The sequence below is a fragment of the Podarcis cretensis genome (assembly GCF_951804945.1).
Source record: "Podarcis cretensis genome assembly, chromosome: 7".
Taxonomy (NCBI): domain Eukaryota; kingdom Metazoa; phylum Chordata; class Lepidosauria; order Squamata; family Lacertidae; genus Podarcis; species Podarcis cretensis.
In genome coordinates this window covers 26,868,537-26,889,158 of record NC_137176.1, presented here as the reverse complement: position 1 = coordinate 26,889,158, position 20,622 = coordinate 26,868,537, and the positions used below count along the sequence as shown (strand labels likewise).

General features: G+C 48.9%; 2 protein-coding genes and 1 long non-coding RNA gene across 4 annotated transcripts in view; 2 read left to right on the top strand and 1 right to left on the bottom strand.

Annotated features, from left to right (window-relative positions):
- Window positions 1–20,622, bottom strand: part of LOC307221017 — a 108,520-nt gene that overhangs the window by 10,633 nt on the left and 77,265 nt on the right. The window lies entirely within an intron of this gene.
- LOC307220880 (tubulin beta-1 chain-like) lies at window positions 3,208–10,466 on the top strand. 2 transcript variants are annotated; one of them, XR_013841139.1, is made up of 5 exons: window positions 3,208–3,383; window positions 4,188–4,296; window positions 5,746–5,856; window positions 7,461–9,134; window positions 9,355–10,466. XR_013841139.1 is itself a non-coding variant. In XM_079985046.1 (4 exons), exons 1-4 carry the CDS (start codon window positions 3,327–3,329, stop codon window positions 8,519–8,521), a joined length of 1,338 nt encoding a protein of 445 aa, XP_079841172.1. In that variant the 5' UTR covers window positions 3,208–3,326; the 3' UTR covers window positions 8,522–10,466. The 2 variants fall into 2 exon arrangements, 1 of the variants encoding a protein (XP_079841172.1); XM_079985046.1 differs by having other exon boundaries at window positions 7,461–10,466.
- LOC307220881 (tubulin beta-1 chain-like) lies at window positions 15,235–20,617 on the top strand. The gene is made up of 4 exons (XM_079985047.1): window positions 15,235–15,408; window positions 16,184–16,292; window positions 17,748–17,858; window positions 18,388–20,617. The coding sequence occupies exons 1-4, from the start codon at window positions 15,352–15,354 to the stop codon at window positions 19,446–19,448; spliced, it is 1,338 nt and encodes a 445-aa protein (XP_079841173.1). The 5' UTR covers window positions 15,235–15,351; the 3' UTR covers window positions 19,449–20,617.

Sequence of the window (20,622 nt, the reverse complement as noted above, 5' to 3'; positions counted from 1 at the left end):
GATGTCCGGCCTCAAGGTGAAGCAGGAAAAGTGTCTGCTAGGAGTGCAACAGGTAGACTTTCTGGAATTTACAGTGGACGCAGACGGAGTCCACCCGACAGGGGACAAGGTGCAAGCTATTTGCGACACCCTGGCACCTAAGTGTAAGGCCGAAATCCAGGCCTTCTTGGGACTATTGAACCACTACCATGCCTTCTTACCTCACAATGCGGCGGTAGCGGAGCCCCTACACAGACTGTTAGACAAACAGGCCCCATGGGTGTGGGGGCAGCGCTAGGAAGCCACTCGTCTCGAACTCAGTCCTGGTGTACTTTGACAAGAGGCTGCCCGGTGGTGCTGGTATGTGATGCCTCGCCCTACGGCATCGGCACCATCCTGGGGCACCAACTTCTGGATGGGAGAGAGGTGCCAGTTGCCTACTTTTCCCAGACCCTCTCTGCAGCCAAGAGGAACTACTCGCAAATAGATAAAGAGGGTCTGGCAATCGTGAAGGGAGTGATTTCACAATTTCTTGTACGGGTGCCCCTTCACCGTGGCGACCGACCACAATCCACTGCTCAGCCTGTTTGCCCTTGAGAAGCAGACCCTCAAGTACTGTCACTTCATGTCCTCAGGTGTCGATTTTCCTTGCCGGCTACCAGTATACACTGATCCACTGGCCTGGGAAGGCGATGGGCCATGCAAACACCCTCAGCATGCTGCCACTACCAGAGACCGGCCCCAACCAGCACCCACACAAGAGGTCATGAGCCTGGAACAGCTTCCCAACAGCCCCATTCAGCCGCCGGAAGTAGCACGCCACTCCTCGAAGGATAGGGTCATTTCCGAGGTCTTGAACTGGGTGTGGTGGGGATGGTCCAGTAGCAACCCCGGGCTGGAATTCGCAGGCTAAACAACCTGCAAACACGAACTGTCGGCCCACAAGGGGTGCATGGTATGGGGAAGTAGGATGGTCGTTCCCCAGCCAAAAAGGTCCTCACAGCCCTACACGAAACACACTCAGGGGTAGTGAGAATGAAGGTCCTTGCAAGGAGTTGTGTGTGGTGGCTGGGGATTGATGGGGAGATAGAGGCCTGGGTTAAATACTGCTAGACCTGCCAGGAGTTCCGCCCAGATCCCCCAAGGGCCCCAGTCCAGTCCTGGGAGTCCACCTGGGCACCATGGTCACGCCTGCATGTGGACTTCGCTGGCCCCTTTCAGGGGAAAACATTCTTCATAGTGGTGGACTCCTACACCAAATGGCTGGAAGTCGCACTGGTACCGTCCACTTCTACATCCGCAGGGCCCCCGTCCAACCCTGGGAGTCTGCCCAAGCAGTGTGGTCCCGCCTGCATGTGGACTTTGCTGGCCTCTTCCAGGGAAGGACATTCTTCGTAGTGGTGGACTCGTACTCCAAATGGCTGGAAGTTGCCCTGGTACCATCCACTCCTATGGCCGTGGCCATCCGAGTACTACGTAGGCTGTTCATGACCCATGGGCTCCCCAACACCCTCATCTCGGGTAACAGAACAGCGTTCACATCAGAGGAGTTCCAGACCTTCACAGCACAAAACGCCATCCACCACACATGATCAGCAACGTTCCACACCGCCACCAACGGTCAAGTAGAGCGCATGGTGCAGACCACCAAGGATGCCCTCCGCCGCATAATGCAAGGGGACTGGGAGCACTGCCTAGCCGCATTTCTCCTAGCCCAGCCCAGCACCCCCAGCACAACAACTGGCCAAAGCCCAGTGGAACTATTCATGGGCTGGCGCCTCACAACAAGACTGGGCAGCCTTCATCCCAACAGGGCTCAGGATGAGGCAGTAGTGGGGAAAAGTAGGGACCCCTGGACCTTCTGGCCCCGGGACATAGTGTACTTTGGGGTGGGCACAGCATGGGTACCCACCACTGTCACCAGAGCGACCAGCCCCGTGTTGTATGATGTGCTAACGGGGGGGGGGGGGGAGCTGGCACCGCCACTGCTATGGCGATGATTCGGGGGGGGGGGACTGGGAAGAGGGCTGGACTGAGGAATCCCAAGGGGACAGCTGGGAGGGGAGGCCTGTAGAACCAGAAACCTATACCGGGGGACATCCCAGACCACAGCGCCTATGTAGGTGACCGGCATACCTCTACGACTACGAATGCTAACCACCTGCACATGATGGAAACTTAGCGGGGAGGGGTGTTATGTACTAAGCTTGGATCCTAGAACAATAGGCAGAATGCAACAATGTGATTGGCCTGCAGGAGCAGCCCAATCAGGCTCCAGGAGGGAAGCATAATCAGCCAATCAGATGGGACCCATTGTGTAAATACTGTACATAAACCCAGAGGTTGTGGGGAGGGAACTCACTCACTGTTTTACCAGCTGCCATAAAAAGCATGCAATCACTACGCGACCCCAGGTATATTTCATAAACAAAAAAAGGGGGCTGCAATCCTAATGATAGTTTCTTGGATGGAAGTCTTGACATAGAAGAGGAAGCCTATGGGAGTCTGATTATGTCGTTGCTTCCACAACTGCATTGAAAGGTAGGCAGGTTAAGTCTCAAACTACCCGGTCAAGGTTACCACCCCCCCCTTCCTCCTCACAGATAGGAGGAAATTCTGGGATATAAAAAAAATCGCTTATAAAGGGACTTGCAGACTGTGTGCCCTGCGCTTGTCAGCCAAATGCCCCTCAAGTTATCAGGAAAACAGCTGCTTCTCCTACTCCAGGGATCAGCACAGTCTGCTGTCGGACACGACTAAACAACAACAACAACATGATGTGAAAAGGCTGGGTAGGGAAGGGGATAATCGGAGATTTCTGACCACAGCAGAAAAACGCAACCCTTAGACTGAGCTCCCGGGCCCACAACAGTCTATCTGCTTTTGGATCGGGGGAAAAGAAAACCTTCGAGCGCATCAAAATGGTGTCTGCTGCAGGCAGGTGCAAAAATAAAACCCCCGCCGAAAAGACCAAAAGCCGGCACAGCGAGGACCCGCTTTGCAATATTAGGGTCGCCCCTAAGAAAGCACCTGCTTCCGTGCGCGGGGCGGGGCCGGTCAAATCCAGGCCGCCGCCGCCGCCGCCGCGCCCCCTCCCTCCCTCCCTCCCTCGGGCGCGAGCAGCGGAGGAGTGCACTTTCTCCTCTCCACCCCTCGAGCGAGAGACAAGGGGGGGGGGCCGGGAGGGGAAGGGGCGGAGCCACGCGCCTCCCGCTATAAAAGAGCCCTCGGGGGAGGAGGGAGGCGCGCCCTTGTTTCCTGCTGCTGCTGTTGTCGAGAGAGCAAGTCGCAGTTTTCTCTTTCCGGAAGGCAGCAAGCGGGTGATCGCCTGAAACAAAGTCGCAGCCATGCGGGAGATCGTGCACATGCAAGCCGGCCAGTGCGGGAATCAGATTGGAGCCAAGGTATCATGGGAAAGCGGGGGCAAGGGGATCTAGTGGGGGGGATCTATTGTGGAGACCAGCCGTGTCGTTTCCTTTTCTTGCGTCTCCGATGAAAGGCATTAATCGCCGCCTAAGAATTAAGCTGAAGGATTGGGGGGGGGGCAGAGCACTAGGAAAAATATCCCCGGGGTTATGTCTACGCATAGCTGTCAACTTTCCCCTTTTTTTAAAGGGAAATTCGCTTATTCCTCGCAAGGGTTCCTCGCAAGGGTTCCTCGCAAGAAAAGGGAAAAGTTGACAGCTGTGCGTCTACGATGCGCCTCCTCTTTCGCAAGCCTCGGATGCGACGACCATTTTCCCCTGCCGCTTCATAGGGCAGATTTTGCGGGAAACAATAAAGGCCTTCGCTTTCCGTCGGGGCCAGATCCGTCTCACAGAGTGTTAGAACTAGCAGTAATCCAGTTATAACGGCAAGCTTTTAGGTTGCCTCGCCCCTCTGCAGAGGATGCAGTCTGGATTTGGAGCAGCGTTCAAGCTGGTTGGGTGCGTGCGTAATGGTGCAAAGCCGGAAGCCAATTGGCTTCTTTCTTTGTTAAACAAGTCCCTCCCCTCTTCCCCCAACAGTATGTCCATCCGTGAAATCTAACATCCTGCCTTCCTATGCCCTGTTGGCATTGCTTTGTGTGAAGGGAATCTGTCTCGTCATGGCGCAGAGGATCATGTGCTTGCAGTATGGTGGCCAAGGTGTGGCCGCGGCAGCTGCACGTGTTAAGTCATGCTTCCTCGTCGCACTTGCTAAATCGCTCTGCAAAATTCCCATTTCAGTTCTGGGAGGTCATCAGCGACGAGCACGGCATTGACCCGACAGGCAGCTACCATGGAGACAGTGACCTGCAGCTTGAGAGGATCAACGTCTACTACAATGAAGCTGCCGGTAAAAATGGAGCGCGTGTCTTTTTAAGGAAGTGCTTCTAGCTGCCTCCGGATATGAAGTCTGTTGCCCATTTTTAGAAATCTTAATTGATAAGATTGTACAGCTTCCAACTAATTAAATCTGCAGATACACAGTTCTTGCAAAGAGCCTTTTTTGTTTTTATAAACAGATGCTCTTCCTATTTTTGGTGTCCAGCCCCACCTTAGAAGAATTTCCTTCTGTGTTAGGGGAACAGGCAGAATTTCTTTGTTCTAAAATGCAGCCTGCCTGCCAGAAGCTCCCTAATTATGTGTTTTCAAACAAAAAATACAGACTTGGGAAGAAGAAGAAGAATGCACACCTGGCCAGTAAACTGGGGCTGTATTAAAGGATTTAAAATTTCTCTTCATTTGTCTGGGGTGGGGGCAGAAAAGGTATTAAAGTAACGAAAACAGTTTTTTTGCGGGGGTGGGGAAGGCATTGACATTGTTGCTTCTGGATGTCGAAGGTTATTTATGATTTCTGTAATTGAAAGTGAATAACCTTGTAATTACGGACAGGGTGGCGCTGTGGGTTAAACCACAGAGCCTAGGACTTGCTGATCAGAAGGTCGGCGGTTCGAATCCCCACGACGGGGTGAGCTCCCGTTGCTCGGTCCCTATTCCTGCCAACCTAGCAGTTTGAAAGCACGTCAAAGTGCAAGTAGATAAATAGGTACCGCTCCGGCGGGAAGGTAAACGGCGTTTCTGTGCACTGCTCTGGTTCGCCAGAAGCGGCTTGGTCATGCTGGCCACATGACCTGGAAGCTGTACACCGGCATCCTCAGCCAATAAAACGAGATGAGCGCCACAACCCCAGAGTCAGCCACGACTGCACCTAATGGTCAGGGGTCCCTTTACCTTTACCTTAACCTTTAAACTTGTAATAATAAAACTTTGCAGACAAAACTTTCCATGGGTATCTATGAAGTACAGGTGGGGAAGTGACTCTGGCTGCTGTGGTCTCTATGCACACATGTATATGAACACACAGGCCAACCTTGACAGGTGAGCAGGACGTACCACCTGCCAATCACTGGATGTCAGGTGATAATACTAATTTATTATAACCCACCCATCTGGCTGTATTTCCCCAGCCACTCTGGGCGGCTCCCAACAGAAAATTAAAAACATGGTTAAAGATCAAATATTAAAAACTTTCCTAAACAGGGTTGCCTTCAGATGTCTTCTAAAAGATACACTGGTACCTCTACTTAACTACACCTCTGGTTGCGTATCTTTCAGGATGCGAACATGGCAAACCCGGAAGTATTTTTTCTGGGTTTCACCATGCACGCATGCGTAAAAGCGGCACGTTGGGTTGAGATATAAAATTCTTTCCTGAGTAACGCTGAGGGTTGCCAGGAGCCCAGTAGACTGCAGATAATTTAATGAGGTCACTGCATTCATAAATCTTTTGTTCTCCCTGCAGGCAACAAGTATGTTCCCCGTGCCATCCTTGTGGACTTGGAGCCTGGCACAATGGATTCTGTCCGGTCTGGACCATTCGGCCAAATCTTTCGGCCTGACAATTTCGTCTTTGGTATGTAATATTCTTTCGGTGACTGTAGTCTCTGTTCTTGACAGACGCTCAATGTATCTTGAAGCAGCTGCTGGATTGCTCATACCTATTCTTTCCAAATGTTCTGCGAATATCACCCCTATGAAAAACAACTGACTTCTGCCTGTCCTGGGAGACACTTGAATTCAACTATGAGGAGTGTTTGACTAATCCTATACACTCCCTGTAACATTTGATCATGTACTGAAACAAGGGCAAGGCTAATTATGCCAGGTGGCAGAAAGGTGGTAAAATGGTGCCTGGCAAGACGAACACCTCGCAAAACGAAAAACTTGCAAGACGAAAGAGTTTTCCGTTTTTGTCGTTCCGCAAGACGAATTTCCCTATGGGCTTGCCCATAGGGAAATCTCCGGGGACCTCTTTTAAATGCTGGCGGTGGGGAGCAAAGCCTTTCGCCCCCCTACGACGGTCCTGGACCTCTTCTGAAGGCCGGCGGGGGGCAAAAGTCTTTGCTCCCCCTGCCTGCCTTCCCGGGATAGCGGAGAAGCGCAGCGCGTTTCTCCGCTATCCCGGACGGCTTTTGAAGGCAGGCGGGGGGGAGCAAAGCCTTTCGCCCACCGCCGGCCTTCAGAAGACCTCCGCTGTCCCGGGGGCTTTTAAGATGCTGGGGGTCGGCAGCGAAGGCTTTGCTGCCGCCCGCCAGCATTTTAAGATTGCCCCGGGACAGTGGAGAAGTCTCCGCTGTCCCGGGGGCTTTTAAAATGCTGGCGGTTGGCAGCAAAGCCCTCCTGTCCCTGGAGCTTGCGGGGCGGGAGGTGGGGAGAAGGGCTTTTCTTCCCACCGCCAGCCTTCTGAAGGCTGGCGGTGGGAAGAAAAGCCCTTGTCCCCCCCCCCCCCCAGCCTTCAGAAGAGGTCGGGGGACAGACTGTCCCCGGACTTGGTCTGAAGGCGGTTTCCATAGGAACGCATTGATTGATTTTCAATGCATTCCTATGGGAAACCGTGCTTCGCAAGACGAAAAACTCGCAAGAAGAATAAACTTGCAGAACAAATTAATTTCGTCTTGCGAGGCACCACTGTACATCTCCAGGTATACGCAATAGGTGATGTGGTACAAAGATCTCTCCTTCCTCTGAGCCAGTTTCATCATCCCCTACCCTCAAATTGCCAAAGGTACGATAGCTCATGATATTTGATCCAATATACTTTTTCAGAGCTGGGTCTTTAAACACTTTACAGTCATACCTTGGTTTGAATCTGCTTCGGGTTGAGCGCGTTCGAGTTGCACTCCGTGGCAGCCCGGAAGTAACAGAGCATGTTACTTCCGGGTTTCGCCACTCGCCCATGTGCAGACGCTCAAAATGACGTCACGCGCATGTGCGGAAGCGGCAAAATACGACACGCGCAGACCTGTTGCTTGTTAAATTCACTTCAGGATGCGAACGGGGCTCCGGAACGGATCCCGAGGTACCGCTGTATTTGAGAACCAGAGGGAAGTAAACCGGTTTTGTAGTCTGGGTCTGGACACTGCTTATAAAAGGAACACTTGGACCAGATCATGATGCCATTAGCAGATAGAAATCAATAGTTGCCATGTTTCTGTATTCTTGTCTTTCTGCTTCTAGGCCAGAGTGGTGCTGGGAATAACTGGGCCAAGGGCCACTACACAGAAGGAGCTGAGCTGGTGGACTCTGTGCTGGATGTGGTAAGGAAGGAGTCAGAGAACTGTGACTGCTTGCAGGGCTTCCAGTTGACCCATTCCCTGGGTGGCGGCACAGGCTCCGGACTGGGGACGCTCCTTATCAGCAAGATTCGGGAGGAGTATCCTGACAGGATCATGAACACATTCAGTGTGATGCCGTCTCCTAAAGTGTCGGACACGGTGGTGGAGCCCTACAATGCCACGCTGTCCGTCCACCAGCTGGTGGAGAACACGGATGAAACCTACTGTATTGACAATGAGGCCTTGTACGATATCTGCTTCCGCACTCTCAAGCTCACGACTCCGACGTACGGGGACCTCAACCACTTGGTGTCGGCCACCATGAGCGGCGTCACCACCTGCCTGCGGTTCCCTGGCCAACTGAATGCCGACCTCCGCAAGCTGGCGGTCAACATGGTGCCATTCCCTCGCCTGCACTTCTTCATGCCCGGCTTTGCTCCCCTCACGAGCCGCGGAAGCCAGCAGTACCGAGCCGTGTCGGTGCCAGAGCTCACCCAGCAATTGTTTGATTCCAAGAACATGATGGCGGCCTGTGACCCACGGCATGGGCGCTACCTGACGGTGGCGGCCATTTTCCGGGGCAGAATGTCCATGAAGGAAGTGGACGAGCAGATGCTGAACGTCCAGAACAAGAACAGCAGCTACTTTGTCGAGTGGATCCCCAACAACGTGAAGACGGCCGTGTGCGACATCCCTCCGCGAGGCCTCAAGATGTCCGCCACCTTCATTGGCAACAGCACGGCCATCCAGGAGCTGTTCAAGAGGATCTCTGAGCAGTTCACGGCCATGTTCCGCCGAAAGGCCTTCCTGCACTGGTACACCGGAGAGGGCATGGATGAGATGGAGTTCACGGAGGCCGAGAGCAACATGAACGACCTGGTCTCCGAATACCAGCAATATCAAGACGCCACAGCGGACGAGCAAGGAGAGTTTGAAGAGGAAGGCGAGGAGGACGAGGCTTAGGATCGCGGTGGTTTAGGGGCAAGTGTTTTGGGGCACAGTCTGTTCAGCTCTGTTGCTGCATGCTTTTTCAGTTCAACTTGGTGCTTTCACTGTTGATTTCCCTCATTGCCCAAACCATTTGATTTGGAAGCACTTTTATAGGTTGTGAAAACATTTCAACATAATAATGAAAAGTGGGTGCTATGAAGCTCTCCACACTTTAAATTGGGGCTAAAAGTAAACTTTGTAACTTTTACCCTTAAGAATATACTTCCTTCCTTGTTAAGACAACTGTTGTCCTTCAGCTATATGTGTAAAGCTATTGATCACACCATTGTACTGCAGCTGTTTTATAAAAATTATAAATTTATATACATTATAAATTTATAATTTTTATATATTTTTGCAGAGGTTACTTATGTCATAGTTTATCTGAAATAAAGACTTCTCAGCTGCTCCGTAGACAAGGAAGCTAACTACACAAGCCATTTTGAAAATTCAGGAATCTAGAAATAATAGTTTGGATCCCATTGAGGAACAACCTGAGAACACCTCTACACATTTTGTAATATATTTAGATGATTATGCTCTCCTTGGGGTGCTAACACTATGTTAAAAGATAATGTTGATTCTTGTCCTTAGGCTTCTTGGTGCGTTTCCTAACTGAGCGACGAGGGACCTGTGGTCTTCCAGATGTTGTTGGACTCCAACTCCCATCAGCCCCAGTGAGCATGGCGAGTGGGAGCTTTAGTCCATCACTTGGGAGGTCACAGAATCCACATCCCTTTGTAAGGAAGCTGGAGTATACTCTGAAGACAATGGCAAGAAACATGTTTTCAACAGAGTCGTAATAGATCCGAAGCCCAAATTGCCCTGACATTAAGGAGTGCTGTTGTCCATTGAAAAGTAAGTTGCTACTCTAACCCTAAATAATGCAACAAGAATTACAGCACAAATTTCAGTTTTCCTGCAGATGGTCCCTCAATAGAGGTGGTGTCTAAGTAACTGGTCTACTACTACTTAATTTAGGAACTACACTCATGTTCATTACAGTGAGGAATTGTTTTCTTTTGTAATTAATTTAGTCAAGGTTTTTTTTGCTTTTTAAAAACCTAATCACACTCATCTTCAAAGAGGAGAGTCAAGACCTCAGCCTAAAACCAATTTCTTGAAGGTATGGTAAATGATTATCATAATTACAGGAAAACAAGATTGGGTCTGTGCCTCTGAAGCTTCATGAGAACGCAGAAGATTGTGGCCAGTGATGGTAAGACTTGAGGTTGTCCTTCAGATCACTACATGCACCTGGAACCTTGGAGGAGTGGCTGCTGAGAATATAATTTGCTGAGACAGTGTGTGGAACCGAGGGAGAGTCGAGATCTGTCCTTTCACTCTCCACAGACAAGAGTTTTCCTTCATGCTGTTCTGCTGCTGCAGGGTAAAAGAGAAAGAAAGAAAGACATGGTTTCCTTTACCACCTTCCTAGGACTGGGACAGGAACCTGTTTTTCTGCATTCCCTGGGGCAGGCATGTCCAACTTCCAAGAGACTGTGATGTACTCCAACTATTAAACTGGCAGTGATCTACCCATTGGATTAACCAAAGTTGTTGAGCTATTTTTTCTTTTTGGGCGATCAATCAGGATCACGCAATCGACCAGGGATTCCCCGTAATGGACCAGTTGGACATGCCTGCCCTAAGGAATAATGGGGGTGGGTGGGAAGTGTTTCCCAAACTTGGGTCTCCAGATGCTCTTGGACTACAACTCCCATTATCCCTAGCGAGCATAATCTGTGGTCGGGAATGATGATATTTGTAGACCAAAAACAACTGGTGAGCCATGTTTGGGAAACCCTGTACTAAATGAGCCAATGCCTTATTCAGGGTGGAATTTGGAAAACATGGTAGTAAAGGACTGAAACAAAGCTTTCTAAATGAGGGTTAATAAACTAGCCCTTTTGGCCTATGCTTGTTCTTCTTTAAAGGAGATAAACATGCCCAAGCCCCCTGAAATATATATATATTTCAATGCTAATACCCCTAAACATAACAAAAACATCTTACTTCACCTTGTGTGGGTTGTTTGGAGGTGGCTGACCAAAATCTGCTGGGTTGTCATTTGTTCCTAAAATCTATTCAGTTTTTCATCCCAGAACTTGAATTCTCATCCCAATAGCTCCCATGTGAGGAAGATGTCTGGGATTCTTTAGCTGTGCTTCCTGCACTGCAGGGGATCGGACCAGATGACCCTTTGCCCTCCCTTCCAAGTCCTCCAGTTCTACAACTCTTTGGTTTTGTCAAGCCCAGCATCTGAAGCACTGGTGACATGCATACGTTTACTGAACATCTTTTAAAGGAAATCAGCTTTGTAAAATGCGGGAGAGAGCGAGCAGTGGCACCACTTTTAATGGGGTATTTTAATCTGAAGCATCAGTAGGAGTTAGGTTCCCCTTGCCCCAATTCCCTTAAAGCGTTTCTAATCTAAAGAGATACCATGTTTGGTATCCTGTGATCAACAGGCCTCACACCTGCAATCCATGAAACTGAGTGTACCAGTGTTCATGCTGATCTTTTCAACAGTCTACACTGGATCACTCTAGGTGATACACAGTCAAGAACCACTGCTCCATCTCCTCAGGTCCTTATCTTTTGCTTCAAAGTACCACATTTCATCATCCCTGGGAAAACATTTTGAATATAAACATTTTGCCCTCTTTCAACCATCAGGAGGGCCAGAGTGAAATATAACATACATAAAGGTAAAGTAAAGGTAAAGGTACCCCTGCCCGTACGGGCCAGTCTTGACAGACCCTGGGGTTGTGCGCCCATCTCACTCAAGAGGCCAGGGGCCAGCGCTGTCCGGAGACACTTCCGGGTCACGTGGCCAGCGTGACATCGCTGCTCTGGCGAGCCAGAGCCGCACACGGAAACGCCGTTTACCTTCCCGCTGGTAAGCGGTCCCTATTTATCTACTTGCACCCGGAGGTGCTTTTGAACTGCTAGGTTGGCAGGCGCTGGGACCGAGCAGCGGGAGCGCACCCCGCCGCAGGGATTCGAACCACCGACCTTTCGATCGGCAAGCCCTAGGCGCTGAGGCTTTAACCCACAGCGCCACCTGCGTCCCTTATAACATACATAAGTAGTAACAAAAAACTATGACACGTTTCCCCTGGTTTAGTACTCCATTCTTAAGAACTAGGCAATACAGTGGTACCTTGGTTTTAGAAGAGCTTAGTTTATGAACAACTTGGAAATAGAATCCTGAAAGCCTAGAAGGTGGGAGTAGGTTAGTTTCTCACAACGCATGCTAAAAACTTGCTCTTTCTCTTAACGAAGGGGGTTATGATTTTTGTGGAGGAAGATGCCCTTGCCGCCTCATGGATGCCCACGGATCTCAGGAACATTAACCTTGCATGCATCGCGCAATGAGGCACCAAATGTGGAATGGTGCTGCGGAGCCACATGTCTGTGTGTGTCCCTGATGTTCAGACATTAAGTGCGGGTGTCTTCAAAGGAAAGCTGATGTGCATGCCCTTTCCTTGGTAGAGGCAATGAGGTGCTTGTCCCTTGGTACACACAGGGAAAATGTTGCACACAACACCAAGGAGAGCTGCAAAAATATAAGCTGGCTTTCAATGTAGAGTCTCTTGGGCAGAAGGGACTTCTTGGTGATCCCTCAAAGGAACCTTTCATCTGGCAATTTCAGCAAACAAAAAGTAACAAATCATTAAAATCGAACTGCTCATTAAAGAGAGCTCTCTATAAGCACTAAAATAGTTTGTTGTTCAACAGGACTCCATGGCCTTAAAATAAACACAGAGAGGTATGTTTGCATTTTTTGTAATTTAAGTTTGAAAATGCAGGGAATTAGAAAGCTAGAAAGCAGATGGGATTAAATGGAGGGTGGGAGAAGATCCAAAGGAGGAAGAATGGCAGTTCAAGATGATGGGAATATGCAGAATCAGTGGGTCTAACCAGCAGAATAGGAGAATTATGGGGAAATAATTATAAACAAGTGAAAACGCTAGCAGGATGGAGGTAAATTCAACAGTAAAAATCATGCTGAGGTAATATTTAAAGTGGGGGGCGCGATCTGGATGGTTAGAATAGGATATGCAGTAATGATGGGAAACTTAAAAAGAACCATGGGAGCTGAAGAAGGGAAGCCAATGATTGCATTATTTTATTGGAGAAAGCATAATTGTGGAAAATAAACTTTCAATAAAAAATATTTTTAAAGAGAAAGATGTGATAAGTAAAACCAAGGCGATATGACTTATATGTACAACCCTTTAAATATGCCTCTTTGAGCTCTTAAACTAGGCATGTTGGCTGACGGAATCATAAATAGCCAAGAAAAAGAAGAAATGCAGCTAAGTACTGTTGCCCATCACCCCAATCGCCAAGAGGTGTGAGAGTCCAGGGGTTTCAGATACTTCCCCAGAGTCCAGGTTTCCTACTGGAAATGAGGCACAGCAGAGACTGTGGTGTCTCTTGTGGGATGTATCATCACTGAAGCTGTCAACTACAACATTTCCTGTTGCCTAGAGTGGACACACAGGAGAATGTTCCTCCAGACAGGGAGGACTTCCTGTCATACCTGCTTTGGAGCCCCGCCCCCCAAGTGTGACCAGGTAGATTGGCGTGACCCTAGCAGACTCTACAAAAGGGCTAGTCATGCAGCCATCTTCCCTTTTCCCCCATTTTCTCCTTTTGGACTCCTCTTCTGGCTCTTAGCCAGCACATGGCTCATTCTTACAGAGGATGGAAGCCACAAGGTAGAAAGTCTGAGGCCTAGCTCAGACTGCTTTTCTCTACAAATGTAACTGTAACCACAAGATAAAGCCTGCCTTCAGAATACTACTGTGAACTGAATGTAAGTAAACTTTACTCTTACTTCTAAACAAGACTCATTTTGTTATTATTTTAGGAGGGAAATAAAAGGGGGAAATTGCCAAGAACAATCCAGGCTGGACAAGGCAGACTGGACTGCTTAACTTAAATAGTTCTAACAAATCATCAACTTGCTTCCAGCAACCTGCAAGGGAATGTGCTCTGCTGCTTACTCATTAGCGTGAGTGAGGAGGGATAATACTTAAGCAATATATCCTCTCCTACTTTCCTCAACATTCCCACACCTTTATTTACACATATATACAACCTGAGCATATGATTAACACACAAAAGGGTCTTGCTTCTCCCGTAGCTGCAGCCTTGGATTCAAGCAGAAATCAGCCACGGCTCCCTGACTCTCTGCTTGCTGTTTTTTCTCCAGTTTCTCACTCACATCAAAGCCAGCTCTCAAACTCTACTTCAAACTCCGGCTTTGTCTTCAAATTCACTCTGAGTTGAAGGAGGGGCCCTTTCTATTTGCCTTCTGACATAGAGCTCCCTCTCTTTGCTTCCCTAATGGCTCGTTACCTTCCCTTTGTTCTCTAAATGGCTCATCTCCCAGGCGATTACCTGATCAGGAAACTGGCCCGTCTTATTTTTTAACATTTACTGGACCCAGGAATTTAGGGGAATCTGGTCCCCACAAACTCATAACACCATGTTCTGTCCCGAGGCCCCAAGGAATATGCTGCATCTCCACACAGTGCTAGAAATGGCCATGATCATAGAACTAGCACATGGACTAGCACTCTGCTCACACCTGCATGGAACTAAGAGTATGAGAGAGGGAAGGAAGAAACAATGGCAATGGGGAGACAGCACGCTACACAACAAAAAAGAAAGGCAGTCATACAACAGGTGTGTTCCAAAATCTCTACTAGTCCCTAGACATGTAGTGCCTCTGAGCGCAAAACTCCCCACTGAGAGTCCCACTCAGTCACAACCAAAGGTGAAAAGACCAAGCACCCCACATTAGTAAACAAAAAAAGGCTACAATCCGAATGATAGTTTCTTGGATGGAAGTCTTGACACAGAAGAGGAAGGCTATGGGAGCCTGATTTTGTTGTTGCTTCCACAACTGCATTGAAATGTAGGCAGGCGAAGTCTCAAACTACCTGGTCAAGGTTGCCAACTCCCTTCCTCCTCACAGATAGGAGCAAATTCTGGGATATAAAAGAAATCGCTTATAAAGGGGTTTGGAGACTGTGTGCCCTGCACTTATCAACCAAATCCCCCTCAAGTTATCGGGAAACCAGCTGTTTTTCCTACTCCACAGCCTGCTCTTTTCTCACTCTTTCATCAGAGTAGTATGAACCAGCAGCTAGGCATTTCCCCAGCAGTGTGAGTCGTTTCTTAACAATCCCACATTCCTTTATAGTCGGCGATGCCCACTCATTGGATGAAGCAGGATGTGAAAGGGCTGCGTGGGGGAGGGAAAAACCGGAGATTTCTGACCGCAGCAGAAAAACGCAACCCTTAGACTGAGCTCCCGGGCCCACAACAGTCTATCTGGGGGAAAGAAAACCTTCGAGCGCATCAAAATGGTGTCTGCTGCAGGAAGGTGCAAAAATAAAACCCCCGCCGAAAAGACCAAAAGCCGGCACAGCGAGGACCCGCTTTGCAATATTAGGGTCGCCCCTAAGAAAGCACCTGCTCGCGTGCGCGGGGCGAGGCCGGTCAAATCCAGGCCGCCGCCGCCGCCCCGCCCCCCCCCCTCCCTCGGGCGCGAGCAGCGGAGGAGTGAGCGAGAGCCAAGGAGGCTTCTAGGTGCCTTTAGCCCCGCCCTGCGCCCGGCCGGGAAGGGAAGGGGCGGAGCCATGCGCGCCCGCTATAAATGAGCCCTCGGGGGCGGGGGAGGCGCGCCCTTGTTTTCTGCTTCTGTCGTCCAGAGAGCAAGTCGCAGTTTTCTCTTTCCGGAAGGCAGCAAGCGGGTGATCGCCTGAAACAAAGTCGCAGCCATGCGGGAGATCGTGCACATGCAAGCCGGCCAGTGCGGGAATCAGATTGGAGCCAAGGTATCATGGGAAAGCGGGGGCAAGGGGATCTAGTGGGGAGGATCTATTGTTGGTAAGAGCCGAGTGTGTGGGGACCAGCCGTGTCGTTTCCTTTTCTTAGAATAATAATAATAATAATAATAATAATAATAAATTTTACTATTTATGTCCCGCCCATCTGGCTGAGTTTCCCCAGCCACTCTTGCGTCTCCAATGAAAGGCATTAATCGCCACCTAAGAATTAAGCTGAAGGATTGGGGGGGGGGGGCAAAGCACTAGGAAAACCCTCCCCGGGGTTATGTCTACGGTGCGCCTCCTCTTTCGCAAGCCTCGGATACACAGACCATTTTCCCCTGCCGCTTCATAGGGCAGATCTTGCGGGAAACAATAAAGGCCTTCGCTTTCCGTCGGGGCCAGATCTGTCTCACACAGTGTTAGAACTTGCAGCAATCCAGTTATAACGATAAGCTTTTAGGTTGCCTCGCCCCTCTGCAGAGGATGCAGCCTGTATTTGAAGCAGCGTGATGGTGCAAAGCCGGAAGCCAATTGGCTTCTTTCTTTGTTAAACAAGTCCCTCCCCTCTTCCCCCAACAGTATGTCCATCCGTGAAATTTAACAATCCTGCCTTCCTATGCCCTGTTGGCATTGCTTTGTGTGAAGGGAATCTGTCTCGTCATGGCGCAGAGGATCATGTGCTTGCAGTATGGTGGCCAAGGTGTGGCCGCAGCAGCTGCATGTGTTAAGTCATGCTTCCTCGTCACACTTGCTAAATCGCTCTGCAAAATTCCCATTTCAGTTCTGGGAGGTCATCAGCGACGAGCACGGCATTGACCCGACAGGCAGCTACCATGGAGACAGTGACCTGCAGCTTGAGAGGATCAACGTCTACTACAATGAAGCTGCCGGTAAAAATGGAGCGCGTGTCTTTTTAAGGAAGTGCTTCTAGCTGTCTGCCTCCGGAAATAAGTCTGTTGCACATTTACAGAAATCTTGATTGATTGATTGCATGGCTTCCAGCTAATTAAATCTGCAGATAAATACGCAGTTCTTGCAAAGAGCCTTTTTTATTTTTATAAACAGATGCTATTCACATTTTTGTGTCTAGCCCCACCTTAGAAGAATTTCCTTCTGTGTTAGGGGAATGGGAAGAATTTCTTTGTTCTAAGATGCAGCCTGCCTGCCAGAAGCTCCCTAATTATGTGTTTTCAAACACAGGGTTTTTTGCTTGGGAGGGGAAACATTGACATTGTTGCTTCTGGATGTAAAAGGTTATTTATGATTTCTGTAACTGAAAATAAATAACCTTGTAATAATAAGACTTCGCAGACAAAATTTTCCATGGGTACCTATGAAGTACAGGTGGGGAAGTGGCTCTGGCTGCTGTGGTCTATGCACACTTGCACGCACACACACACACACACAGGCCAACCTGTGTGAGCAGGACGTACCACCTGCCAATCACCAGATGTCGGGTGATAATAATAATAATTTATTATACCCCACCCATATGGCTGTATTTCCTCAGCCACTCTGGGCGACTCCCAGCAGAACATTAAAGACATGGCAAAAGATGAAATATTAAAAACTTTCCCTAAACAGGGCTGCTTTCAGGTGTCTTACATCAGATAGTTGCTTATTTCCTTGACATCTGATGGGAGGGCATTCCACAGGGAGGGCACCACCGTGAAGGCCCTCTGTCTGGTTACCTGCAACCTCACTTCTCGCAGGGAGGGAACTGCCAGAAGGCCCTCGGAGCTGAACCTCAGTGTCCAGGTTGAACAATGGGGCTGGAGACGCTCCTTCAGGTATACTGGGCCAAGGCTGTTTAAGGCTTTAAAGGTCAGCACCAACACTTTGAATTGTGCTTGGATACGTAATAAGACCCCTGACTTACTTCAAAGGGGATTGCGGTAACAGCTGATGGGCCACAACTTAGCTGGATGGGCTATGGGGAGGGACCAGTTCAGTGGTAGAGCAGGTGCATCTCAAGTTAAAAGGACTGGATAGTGGGTGATGTGAAAGACCTGGCAGACGAGGGGAGAATGATGCTTTCTTTCCTCTGGGCTTGTACAAAGTGTCGCTATGTAAAGGCATAACCGAGGCTAGAGCATGATTAAGGCCTGTTTTCTGAAGCTGATGCCAGAAACCTGCTTTCTTTGTACGGTTGATTTTGCTGACTAAATACCTTAGAGAATAGCGGTTGACAGCGGTTGCCATTGAAAATCTGTTCACAATAAGTGCTGCTACTTGATACAAAATTCTTTTCTGAGTAACGCTGAGGGTTGCCAAGAGCACAGTAGACTGCAGATAATTTAACAAGGTCACTGCATCCATAAATCTTTCTTTTGGTCTCCCTGCAGGCAACAAGTATGTCCCCCGTGCAGTCCTGGTGGACTTGGAGCCTGGCACAATGGATTCGGTCCGCTCTGGACCATTCGGCCAGATCTTTCGGCCTGACAATTTTGTCTTTGGTATGTAATATTCTTTTGGTGACTGTAGTCTCCCTTCTTGACAGGAGCGCAATGTATCTTGTCATTCCAAATGTTCTGCACATCTCATCCCTATGCAAAACAGCTGACTCTTCTGTCCTGGGAGCCACTTGAATTCAGCTATGAGGAATGTTTGACTAATCCTATACATTCTCCCTATAACTTTTGATCATGTACTGAAACAAGGGCAAGGCTAGTTCTGCCATTTGGCAGAAAGGTGGCACATCTCCAGGTATATGCAGTAGGTGAAGTGGTAGAAATATCTCTCCTTCCTCTGAGCCAGTTTCATGATTCCCTACCCTCAAATTGCCAAAGGTACAAAAGCTCATGATATTTGATCCAATGTACTTTTCCTGAGTTGGGTCTTTAAACACTATATCTGAGAACCAGAGGAAAATAAACTGGTTTTGTGGGCTGGGGCTGGACATGGCTTATAAGAGGAACAGTTGGACCAGAAATCAATAATTGCCAATTTGTTTCTTTATCCTTGTATTTCTGCTTCTTCATTTAGGCCAGAGTGGTGCAGGGAATAACTGGGCCAAGGGCCACTACACAGAGGGAGCGGAGCTGGTGGACTCTGTGCTGGATGTGGTGAGGAAGGAGTCTGAGAGTTGCGACTGCTTGCAGGGCTTCCAGTTGACCCATTCCCTGGGTGGTGGCACGGGCTCTGGGATGGGGACGCTCCTTATCAGCAAGATTCGGGAGGAGTATCCTGACAGGATCATGAACACATTCAGTGTGATGCCGTCCCCTAAAGTGTCGGACACAGTGGTGGAGCCCTACAATGCCACGCTGTCCGTCCACCAGCTGGTGGAGAACACGGATGAAACCTTCTGTATTGACAATGAGGCCTTGTACGATATCTGCTTCCGCACTCTCAAACTCACCACTCCGACGTACGGGGACCTCAACCACTTGGTTTCGGCCACCATGAGCGGCGTCACCACCTGCCTGCGGTTCCCTGGCCAACTGAATGCCGACCTCCGCAAGCTGGCGGTCAACATGGTGCCATTCCCTCGCCTGCACTTCTTCATGCCCGGCTTTGCTCCCCTCACGAGCCGTGGAAGCCAGCAGTACCGAGCCGTGTCAGTGCCAGAGCTCACCCAGCAATTGTTTGATTCCAAGAACATGATGGCGGCCTGTGACCCACGCCACGGGCGCTACCTGACGGTGGCGGCCATTTTCCGGGGCAGAATGTCCATGAAGGAAGTGGACGAGCAGATGCTGAACGTCCAGAACAAGAACAGCAGCTATTTTGTCGAGTGGATCCCCAACAACGTGAAGACGGCCGTGTGCGACATCCCTCCGCGAGGCCTCAAGATGTCCGCCACCTTCATTGGCAACAGCACGGCCATCCAGGAGCTGTTCAAGAGGATCTCTGAGCAGTTCACGGCCATGTTCCGCCGAAAGGCCTTCCTGCACTGGTACACCGGAGAGGGCATGGATGAGATGGAGTTCACGGAGGCTGAGAGCAACATGAACGACCTGGTCTCCGAATACCAGCAATATCAAGACGCCACAGCGGACGAGCAAGGAGAGTTTGAAGAGGAAGGCGAGGAGGACGAGGCTTAGGATCGCGGTGGTTTAGGGGCAAGTGTTTTGGGGCACAGTCTGTTCAGCTCTGTTGCTGCATGCTTTTTCAGTTCAACTTGGTGCTTTCACTGTTGATTTCCCTCATTGCCCAAACCCTTTGATTTGGAAGCACTTTTATAGGTCATGAAAGCATTTCACCATAATAATGAAAAATGGGTCCTATGAAGCTGAAAGTGAACTTTGTAAACTTTACCCTTAAAAATATATTTACTTCCTTATTAATTGACGTTCAGCCAATTGGGAAAGCTATTGATCACACAATTGTACTGCAGTTGTTTTATAAAAATTTATATAAATTTATAATTGTTATAAATTTTTGCAGAGGTTACCTGTATCAAACATTATCTGAAATAGACTTCTCAGCTGCTCCATAGACAAGAAAGCTAGCTACACAAGCCATATTGAAAATTCAGGAATCTAGAAATAGTAGTTTGGAAGGCCATTGAGGAACAACCTGAGAACACCTCTTCACATTTTGCAAGCATGAAAGAGAAGAAATTCGTACAGCAGCTTCCTCTAACCTGGCCCTTCTAGCTGTTTTGGATTACACCACCACTGGGCCTAGTTGGAGAAGGACGCTCTACCAAATTCTAGAGGTGTATGCTCAGCTAATTTTGGATATTCCCTGCCCTCAAAAAATGTCCTTGTATTGCCACAATGCATAGTATAGAAATTTGCAACCTGAATTGTGTGTTAGATGTTCGACAGTTTAAATTTTAATTGCAACATTTGCGGTTGTTGCGCTGCATACCTCAAAGGATGCAGATACTTAAATCATGACTGATTCATGGATAACTTTTTCTTCAGAGGGAGGAGTTTGCCACTGAGTTGTACAGTTTATCTTCAGTTCCATAGTTAGATTATATTTGGGGTATTAATTGCTCAATGACGTATGTCCCATGTTCCCTAAAAAAAAGCTGGCTTTTAAATCTTTCCATTTTAAGAGAATAAAAAGCTTGAAAATGAGGGGGGAAAGCAGCAAGAAGACTGCAAATAGAGCAGGCATGGATTCTGATAGCAGTGATAAAGCACGTTTTTTGTGGCATTTTTGTGTAAACATTAAGAATCTGTCATGAACTCAAACTGTTCAATGGTTTTTGTGTGGTGTTAAATATTGAGGACTCTATAAAGGCATGTGCTCTGAATAATGACT

Coding starts and splice junctions, on each gene's coding strand:
- LOC307220880 (XM_079985046.1), top strand. CDS start 3,327: ATGCGGGAGATCGTGCACATGCAAGCCGGCCAGTGCGGGAATCAGATT. Junction 4,297..5,745: donor CTACTACAATGAAGCTGCCG/GTAAAAATGGAG, acceptor TTCTCCCTGCAG/GCAACAAGTATGTTCCCCGT. Junction 5,857..7,460: donor GCCTGACAATTTCGTCTTTG/GTATGTAATATT, acceptor TTCTGCTTCTAG/GCCAGAGTGGTGCTGGGAAT.
- LOC307220881 (XM_079985047.1), top strand. CDS start 15,352: ATGCGGGAGATCGTGCACATGCAAGCCGGCCAGTGCGGGAATCAGATT. Junction 15,409..16,183: donor GGAATCAGATTGGAGCCAAG/GTATCATGGGAA, acceptor TTCCCATTTCAG/TTCTGGGAGGTCATCAGCGA. Junction 17,859..18,387: donor GCCTGACAATTTTGTCTTTG/GTATGTAATATT, acceptor TTCTTCATTTAG/GCCAGAGTGGTGCAGGGAAT.